Source organism: Pipistrellus kuhlii, unplaced genomic scaffold, assembly GCF_014108245.1.
Source record: "Pipistrellus kuhlii isolate mPipKuh1 unplaced genomic scaffold, mPipKuh1.p scaffold_m20_p_23, whole genome shotgun sequence".
Lineage (NCBI taxonomy): Eukaryota > Metazoa > Chordata > Mammalia > Chiroptera > Vespertilionidae > Pipistrellus > Pipistrellus kuhlii.
Genome location: NW_023425522.1, coordinates 9,339,594 through 9,349,984, shown reverse-complemented (window position 1 = coordinate 9,349,984; position 10,391 = coordinate 9,339,594). Strand labels below are relative to the sequence as shown.

Sequence of the window (10,391 nt, the reverse complement as noted above, 5' to 3'; positions counted from 1 at the left end):
TAGATTAAGGAGAGTCTGAAGGAGAGGAACATCAGGTTATGGTGACTATCTTCCGTCTGACCCCACAGAGAAGGTTCGCACAGCGCTGGCAGGAAGATGAGCTTTTTGGCTACCAGTTCCTCAATGGCAGCCAACCCCATGCTGCTGAGACCGCTCCACCTCTCTGCCCCTCCCGGCTGGTGCTACCCTCGGAGATGGAGGAGCTTCAGGCCCAGCTGGAGAAAGAACTCCAGGTACAGCCTCCAGCCCCCGATTTTCTTCTCCCTGTCTGTGAGGTGGTGAAGGGAAGGAACCAAAGTTGAGTCTGGAAAGAGAGGCTGTGGTAACCCACTGTCCCTGGGTATAGAGTCCTCTGCTGGGAAAACCTATAGGTGAAAATGTAGGGAAAAGCATCAAAGCTGGATTCTGCCAATAAAGCTGACCATTAGGAGATGGTGGAGAAAGGAGCTTGGGCAGCCTGACCAGGGGAGAGCGGGGCATACCTGTGGGACAGAAGCAATGGGCATACTTAACCCTAAAACTGCCTCTGACACAGACAAGCTGCATGTCTCTAGGGAAGCTTCCTTCCATGGGGTCTTAGCCCTCCCTCTAAAATAAGAGAACTTGAACTTGATGCTCTGGTACTTCCTTCACTTCTGCCACTGGGACTCAGGTACTAATAGGGGATAATGACAAGAAAGTGGATGTCTTTACATTTCTTCCCCTTTGCCTTGGACCTGTGGATGTATGCTTTCAACTCTAACCCTGGATTCATTCCTCTTTCCTTAGAATGGTTCCCTGTTTGAGGCTGACTTCATCCTGCTGGATGGAATTTTAGGCAACGTGATCCAAGGAGAGAAGCAGTACCTGGCTGTCCCCCTTGTCATGCTGAAGATGGAACCCAGTGGGAAGCTGCTGCCCATGGTCATCCAGGTGAGGTATCCTCAGAAGCCTCTGCCCAACGCTGCTCTATGTTCATCCCCAACCTCTGCCAGTGGACAAAGACAGCAGGCTGTCACCCACCCCTGCATTGTTCAGTGACATCTATCCTTATATCCAATATCTCCTTTCTACCTTACAGCCTACTCACTACTCACCTAGAATTGCCTATTTGAGAGTCAGAATGCTGATAGTTCTCACCATAAGATTATCTTTTTTGACCTATGATTCTGTGGAATATCCCTTCTTTCTTAGACATATTTTCTCCCTTGGTTGTAATGTGTTTTCACACTTACTGTTCTCATCAATCAGTTCATAGGAACTGTTATTTATCTCACGTGTCCACCTTCTCCTTCTGATTCTACCATCCTAACTCTCACCTTCATCAAGTTTCCTTCAGTCATACTAGACACCTCTTTCCAATTCCTCCTGCTTTGAACCTGAGCATCATGGCACTGACACTTCCCCACAGCACTTGAGAGGATGAGTAGAAGGGCCTTCATTCCTCCGACTATATTATAATCCCTGGGAGACAATAATCAGTCACCAGTGTTTCCCCCAGAATAATAAGCATAGCTTCTAACACAGGAAGAAGCCAATGAATGCTTAGCTTCTCTTGGTTTCAGATCCAGCCTCCCAGCCCCAGCTGCCCCACCCCACCACTGTTCCTGCCCTCAGATCCTCCCCTTGTCTGGCTCCTGGTAAAGATGTGGGTCCGAAGTTCAGATTCCCAACTGCATGAGCTCCAGTATCACTTGCTGAGCACTCATCTGCTGGGTGAGGTCATCGCTGTGGCCACCATGAGGTGCCTCCCAGGACTGCACCCTGTCTTCAAGGTACATCCTCTACCCTCCTTGTCCCATCTCCCTCACATCCCAGAGGAAGGAAACAACACAACAGTTCTCTAGAATTTAAAAAGCATAAGCCACCTGTTTGGGAAGAAGTTAACCAAGCTTCTTCTAATTGAATGAGTATCTGCGTTGATGTAATAAAAAAAATATTTGTGATTTGTAAACAGACAAGAGGCAATTATTGTGTCAGGACCTTGCACCTTGTGGCTTTATTTTTAAAGTTTAAATTATTTTATTTTGAGATAATCATATGTTCTTATGCAGTTTGAAGAAATAATACAGAGAGATGCCAAGTTACTTAGCATACATTCAGTACTTATTGTAATGCAGTTCTGATATTCTCCAGCAGAGTGTGCTGTAGAGCAGGAATGTAATTTCATAAATAAAAAGTATTGCTCTGCTTCACAGAGTTAGCATTTAACTGGCAAGACAAACGGTACACATGAAAAATAACCAATCAGCTGGGGAGAGGTCAATGGGGGGAGGGTAGGGGAAAGGAGACTTGTGTAATACTTTAAACTATAAAGAATTTAAATTTAAAAAAAAAATAAGAAGAACCATGGAACAGAATCTGGATATAAAGGTGAAATCAAGACAGAAAGCAATCAACACCACAGCTTAGGATTCATTAAGTAGAAGATCAAAGGAATAAAAGACCAGCCCAAGGACTTATTTAACCTGCCCAATGAGAGGTGCATGACATGGTCGTTAAACCAATGGAAAGAAAATGCAAAGACTTTGTGATGAGAGGAAATAGTAGTTGCATCATGCCCAGCGTTACATAGGCTAAATGTGACAAAAAATAGTAGTTCTTGCTATTTTTTTAAATATATTTTTATTGATTTTTTACAGAGAGGAAAGGAGAGAGAGAGAGAGAGCTAGAAACGTCAATGAGAGAGAAACATTGACCAGCTGCCTCTTGCACACCCCCTACCGGAGATGTGCCTGCAACCAATGTACATGCCCTTGACCGGAATAGAACCTGGGACCTTTCAGTCTGCAGACTGATGCTCTACCACTGAGCCAAACTGGTTTTGGCAGTAGTTCTTGCTTTTATGATTAGTTCTTTGTCTTCTGGTTTCTTCCCTCCTCATGTAGACTTGGGGTTTCCTTTGACACTCAGCATCTTTAATAGTCTTTCTGAGGTTTCAGACCAATGTGAATTGCTTTGTTATATTGGTTCCAATTATTTCAGTTGGGTTCTTCCCTCTCTGCAGCATCACCAGCTCACATAAATAACAATATTGCATGAATCCCCCATCACTGGATGAAGACAAAATTGTTTAAGACAAAAGGAAATACACATGAGGATCAGATCGCCTTTTTGAAGGGCAAAGGAAAGCAGGAGAGAGGGCCCTAACTAACAGTGCCTAATTGGAGGTGGGAGGAGATTTGACAATAGCCCCTCTGCTGTTAAAGAGGGTAGATCAATAAGGTTCTTTTAATTCTTACTGAAAGTCCCCTACCCAATCCAAACCCAAAATTTTATTTATTTTTTGTAAATATATTTTATTGATATTGTACAGAGAGGAAGGGAGAGAGATAGAGAGCTAGAAATGTCGATGAGAGAAAAACATTGACCAGCTGCCTCTTGCACACCCCCTACCGGGGATGTGCCCGCACCAACGTACATGCCCTTGACCGGAATCAAACCTGGGACCTTTCAGTCCGCAGACCGATGCTCTACCACTGAGCCAAACTGGTTTTGGCCAACCCCGAAATTTTAAAAATGCAAGAGTAAAATAACTAAAGTTTGGAGGAGCAACTTTGAAAATTAATAGAAAGGCTAGTTTAAACTGTAAGGATGTGTATGATAGAAAAATCTTTTTTTAAAATCCAAAGATAAAGGACTGATTCTCAAATGACACCTATACTCTAAGTGGGGATAATAATAACTACTATTTAAGGACATTTGTGTGCTAGGCAATGTACTGAACACTCTCATATGTTATACACATAAGCATCACCACAGCGCCTGCGATGCGACTCTATTGTCATCCTCTGTAAATAAAAAAAGAGATGGGTGTTTAGAGGGTTTATTATCTTGGTCAAGTATCAAATTAAGTGGTGAAGTGTATATTAAAGTCCAGGTCAGTCAGACTCCAAAGCTCAACTCACAGGGGAAGAGGAGAATATGAGACTAGAGATCAGAGAGGGAGGAGACTACCTGGCAAAGGCACCAACAGGTAGGAAAGCATCAAGAAAAGAGGGAGAGAAAGCCACATGCTGAGTGCTGCTCACTAATAAGGATCCAAGCATGTCCTCCATAAAGCACCCCTCCACCCTTCTCCATCCAGCTCCTGATCCCACACACCCGCTACACCCTGGACATCAACACCAGGGCACGGAACCAACTCGTCTCAGAAGGAGGCTTATTTGATAAGGTAAGGAGGAGGATTGTGGGGCCACCCAATCACCCAAGTCTGCATGACCTCCTGTCACTTTCAACATTCCAGGCCCCGCTGTGTGACTGTCCTGACCCTTTAACCCAGGAGCCTTGCCCCTTTAAACCAATGTCATTGAATCTGAAAAGGCCACATCTGACCACTTTACATACTATGCCATGTTTTCTGGTTCTGTTTGTCCCCTCAAGTCCTCTCATTTCTGTTGTCACAGGCATGGAGCACAGGTGGAGGGGGCCATATATAGGTGCTCCATCAGGCCATGGCTAAGCTGACCTACCGCTCCCTCTGTCCTCCTGACGATCTGGCTGACTGGGGCCTGCTGGGAATCCCAAGTGCCCTCTATGCCCATGATGCTTTTCAGCTCTGGGAGATCACTGCCCGGTGGGTGAGAGGTGGAGAAATAAAAGGACATTGGGAACAGTGAGAATGGGGCTTTAACCTGAGGTCACCATGAGGCCAAAGAAATATGAAAGAAGAAAGTCCAGAAAGGAGAAGCAAAGGAGTCTATTGAGAAGAGATGAGGAATAGAAAGTAGGATCTGAGGATGTCAAGGCTGAAATAGACAATATAAGTGAACAGAGTTGTATGGGTGAGTAAACCTAAGGGATCTGGGGGAATCAGACACCTATACTAAAGTTAAAGAGGGTAGACCATTTTGTTATGAAGAGTGACTATGAACCATGTGTTTGCAATGCTATTATATATTTATTTATATTGATTTCAGAGAGGGAGAGAGAGAAAGTTATAGAATCACCAATAATGAGAATCATTGATTAGCTGCCACCTGTTAAGGTAGGGGTGTCGAACTCAATCAGAGAAGGGGCCAAAATCTAAAATCCAGCCTAAATCGCGGGCCGAATGGTTTACTGAACAATCATAAACTGTCATTGTGATGGAAACGCAGCGGAGTGCAGTGATGACAGCGCGGTGCGGGCCACATTGCAAGGCCTGGCGGGACGGATTTGGCCCGCGGGCCTTGTGTTTGACACATGTGTGTTAAGGATCTAGCCAGCAACCCAGACATGTGCCCCAACTGGGAATTGAACTGTCACCTCCTGGTTCATAAGTCCACACTCAACCACTGAGGCACATTGGCCAGGCAGAATTCTTAAAACTAACGTCCCACATTTCCTTTCTAAACTAGCGTGTAGAAAGACCTTCAGGGTGCCCCAAAAGGAAAGTCTTATCAGATCTGTCCTCAGGTACAGTGAGAATCAGCTGGATAGACACCACAGAAAAGAAGTAGCAGCCAGAGACTAGAGCTTTCTACTCTCAAGGAGCTCAGCTCCCTTCTCCTCTGGGCAGGTACGTGGAGGGGATCATCCACCTCTTCTACCACGGGGATGACGTCGTGAGAGGGGACCCTGAGCTGCAGGCCTGGTGTCAGGAGATCACTGAGGTGGGGCTGTGCCAGGCCCAGGACCGAGGTAAGATCCCTCCCCAGAGAAGGGAGCTCCTAGACCCTCTGACTAGAGGCCCTTTTCAGTCTTGCCCCTCTGGGACCATGACCCCAACCCCTCATCAGCCATGTCCCACCACACATGGAGCATCTTATTCCCATTCCCACTTCCTAAGTCTCAGGACAATTCTAGAAACCCAAGAATTGGCCTCCCCCTCCTTTTCAAAGAGGCCCTAACCTGCCATAGGGACTAATAAGGCCAGAGCCATAGTCAGTAAGGGATCTGCCCAGGCCCTGCCAGGCTCTCTTCCAATTATTGTCTGTTTTCTTTATTAAGGATAGAAATGGGGGGCCCATGAAATCCTACCCTAGCTTTCCCTCCCTTTTTTCCTTCTTAATACTGTCCAGCACTCACACAGGATCCAGACATCCTACACGCCTGCCAAGTGCAGGGCCATTTCTAGATGTAGTCTCAGTACTGTATATATTTGACTTGAACCCAAACTCAGTGTCATGATCCTTGGGACTGAAGTTTCTTAAAAAAAAAAAAAAAAAAAAAAAAAAAAAAAAAAAAGTGTACTCCTCACCAGTGAACTAACCACCTGTAGTTCCCCTACCCCATTTTAAATTGATAACTAAGAAATAGCCTTTCTTGAGCTCTTCCTAGATTCATATTTCTCTCTCTCGTACACATAGGCCAGAAGAGTCTGTTTTGAATCATCCTTTAGCTCCTTCCCCCTTCACTCTTCACACCAATACCTTGAATGCCTTACACTCTCTCTGTGCAATAACTGTCGCCAACAGCTAAGATCTATTACTTATAACCGGGCCCAGAGGATGCACACATCATAAACCACACGCCTACCATGGATTGGAGTCCTATCTCAAAGCATCTGGGGCTGTACCTTCCCCATTCATCCAAGAACACCTCCAAAATCCTTCACGACCAAAACCTCTGTAGTATGTCTCATTTCTGGCCATCAGGCTCCACCTGATCCAAAACACCCTTCTCATTCTCTCTTTCATGCTTCTGCCCGTGAAATACCCACATCAGAGCACTTGTAAACCTTATTCGAATGTGAGCTTTAACCTCTTGCACCCACACTGTGTCTCCAGCAATTTTCATGGTTGTCTTTGTGCCATCCTTCGCTCATCACCCTCATTAAAGGCAGTGTGTTGAGATTTTCTCTTCCCAGACCTCTGCTTGAGAAAGCTATTTAATCTCATTGGCTTTTAATATCCTTTCACTGAAATGAATGTATTTCTTCTCCCAATTGAAATAATGTGACAAAGTTGAAACATGTAAAACAATCAATATAAAATTATTGTGATCCTATGCCCCACTCCGAAAAATTACCTCCCGAATACAGTCAGCAAGTGTAATATGTGAGCAGGTCCTTAAACACCCTGAGCAGCATCTCAACTGTAAATTGAGTGGATTTGATGGTGTTCCAGTTCCAAAATGAGTCCATGACTGCTTTTTTTCTGCATCATAGCCCAGATACCTGGAACTGCTTTCCAGAAATTAGGAGAGCAACCTCGTATTCTTAACCGCGTTGGGGGAGGTTGGAAATTTTATTAAAATAATATACACTAAAAAAAAGTTAATGTTATAAATCATAGGCTACAACTTGAACTTTCAGTAAAGTGACATGCCTGTATAATTAGCACAAATTTAAAAACAAACAAACAAAAAAAAACCAACACATTACTAGCTCCCCAGAAAGCCCCTTGTGCTAGTCCAGTCTTTGCCCATCCAAAGGTAACCACTTCATACTGCACAGGTTAGTTTTACCTGTTTGAACTTTACACAAAAACATGCACTCACTAATGTCTCCAAATTGTTTGAAATTTACCCATGCTGCTGTGAAATGTAGCATGTAGTTCATTGTTCTCATTATATATTATTCTATTTTGTGAATATGGTAGACTTTATTTTTTTTCCTTTCTCCCATTGATGGGCATTTGGTTTGTTTCCATTTCGAGGCTATTAATGTCATTGCTGCTGTGAACAATGTCGTGTGTACAGTTCTGTTGGGTGTGTATCTAGAAGTGAAATTGATGGTCATAGGACATGTGTATGTTCTGCTTTAGTGGTTTCTGACAGTTTTCCAGTGTGCTTGTATACATTTACTCATCTTCCACAGAGTATGAGGTATAGTCAGTATCTTCTCAAATATTTGAAAAAATGCTTTGGTCATATTGTGAATGTTATGTTTTCGCATTATGAGTTTAAGTTGTATTCTCCTAGTGACTGGTAGAATCGAGGAACCTATCTTAGGTTTAGTAGCCACATGGATATTCTCCTTTATATAGAGCCTGTCACTCTCCTGAACCATTTTATTTTGGGTGTCTACCTCTCTCCTGTTGCTTTTAACACTTTTGAACACTGGATAGCTGATCAACCAGGTTCTCGGCCCTGCCCACTCTCTACCTTATAAACAAACATACCTACAATGGACTGAGGGGCTTTGCATGAACCGTCCCTTTATAAGGTAAGTATTATTATCTCTATTTTCATAGTAAAATAAACAGAAGCTCAGAGAAGCTAAGTAGGTAGTCCAAGGTAATGAGTTAGTCAGCAGCAAAGCAAGGACTAGTCTCTTGACTAAATTATTAGCTATCACCCCTTTACATCGCATATCTCCTTTCCCTGCCTTACTTATATTCTTATCACTATCTCAGACGCTGTGTATAATTTTACTTAGTTATTCTGTTTATTATCATTCTTCACCACTACAGTCTGTTTTGTCTATCAACATATTCCCAGTGCCTTTATAGTGTCTGGTACATAGTAGTACATGACTTTTTGAATAAATGAATAAATGAATGAACACTCACTAATTCTAATATATGGACATGACAAGATATCAGCATTTACAATATTTCCTCACTCCTTTGGAAATGCAGTGTCTAAGCTTTGCTCTTTTCTCTAGGTTTCCCTGTGTCCTTCCAGTCTCGGGCTCAGCTCTGTCATTTCTTTACCATGTGCATCTTCACATGCTCTGCCCAGCATGCAGCAGTCAACATGGGCCAGGTCTGGGTCTCTGAGAGAAAGCTTGGGGATACTTGAGGAACAGAGCTGAGGTCTAAGTTCCTGAATCAGAGTTTCTGAGTGACTCCAGATTCTTCTTCTTCCAGTTCGACTGGTATGCCTGGGTCCCTAATGCCCCAAGCTCAATGCGGATGGCCCCAACCACCACCAAAAAGGATGTCACAATGGACACAGTGATGGGCTCACTACCTAATGTCTGGCAGACCAGTCTTCAAATGTTAGCCACATGGCTCGTTAGCCGGTCTTCGCTAGACATGGTGAGAAGAAACCTCTGGAATTCTGATGGGATTGATGACTAACAAGGAGACATTAGGGTGAGGGACTGGAGTTTGGGTTCCTTTGTCTTAGAACTAGAAGATAATTGGTCCTTTCTTTCTGCTTCAGGTACCACTGGGGCATCACAAAGAAGAGTATTTCTCAGGTCCTGAGCCCAAGGCTATTTTAAGGCAGTTTCAGGCTGATCTGGACAACTTGGAAAGGGAAATCGAGGCCCAGAATGAGCAGCTAGACCTTCCCTATGAATACCTGAAGCCCAGCCTTGTAGAGAGCAGTATCACTATCTGAGCCCAAATGGGCTCATATATTCATATACTTGAGGCCCCCACCATGCTTAACATTTCCCCCTGATATTTACTGTTTTCATGGGTCTGAGTTGCTATGGTTGTATTTTCTCCTCTTGAGTTCCCTACCTAAATACCTCACCTGCATGAGGCATTGTCCTTACTTCCAGTTCCCTTAAGAGAATGATCTTTAACTTGAAACCAACTCCCTTAGAGAAATCAAATAGCTACTCATGTAATGTTTTCTTTCCTCTGGATATTTTGCCTTCTCTATTTGTCAATAAATCATTATATAATGGTATTACCTTATCATTGATACAAGTGATTTAAAGGTATTTTTAATGGTGTACCTAATTTTTAATACAGTGAGAGATATAAGTTAATTCCATTCCTTTTTTCTAATCTGGATATCAGTTATCACAGCACTGTTCATTGAAAAGCCCATCCTCCCTTATCATCTATAATGTTGACATAGATTAAGTTGCCATCTATCAATATAAATAAAATAGTTCTTAGCTTTCCAGTATTTATACCACACTAACATAATCACCACAGCTTTATACTTAACATAGCCTGCCTTTTACTGACATATTCATCCAATCTGTTCTTTAGAGGTACTTTAGCTTTCCTTGGGCTTCTGGCTTCCTAGAGGCCTGGCGCATGAAATTCGTGCATAGGTGCAGTCCCTAGGCCTGGCCAGTGATCAAAGCACCAGCATCTGGCATGGAAGGGCAGGTCCCAGCTGACCTCTGGGCCCTGAGTAGCACCTGGGTCCCCAAGCCCCACTCACTCCCCACCCCCGCCTGAGTCCCCACTCAAAGCAACGGTGAGTATGGCAGGATGACAAAGGATGGAGTCAAGACAGTCTCTTCAATAAATGGTGTTGGCAAAATTGGACAGATACATGCAAAAAAATGAAACTACCATAGATCACCAACTTACACCATACACAAAAATAAACTCAAAATGGATACAGGACTTAAACATAAAAGGGAAACCGTAAAAATACTAGAGGCATCCACAGGCAGCAAAATCTCAGACATATGCCAAAAGAACTTCTTCACTGATACTGCCCCTAGGGCAATGGAAGCTAAAGAGAAAATAAACAAATGGGACTACATCAAAATAAAAAGCTTTTGCACAGCAAAAGAAACCATCAACAATACAACAAGTAAGCCCACTGTATGGGAGAACATATTTGCA

At 43.4% G+C, this 10,391-nt stretch overlaps 1 protein-coding gene across 1 annotated transcript; it reads left to right on the top strand.

Annotated features, from left to right (window-relative positions):
- Positions 1-38: 38 nt before the first annotated feature.
- Positions 39-9,192, top strand: LOC118727040 (polyunsaturated fatty acid lipoxygenase ALOX12-like). The gene is given in 9 exon segments (XM_036452493.1): positions 39-233; positions 769-912; positions 1,545-1,754; positions 4,067-4,153; positions 4,386-4,555; positions 5,480-5,601; positions 8,510-8,610; positions 8,715-8,885; positions 9,013-9,192. Coding segments are annotated over 9 exon segments (1,380 nt in total).
- The last annotated feature ends 1,199 nt before the right edge of the window (positions 9,193-10,391 follow it).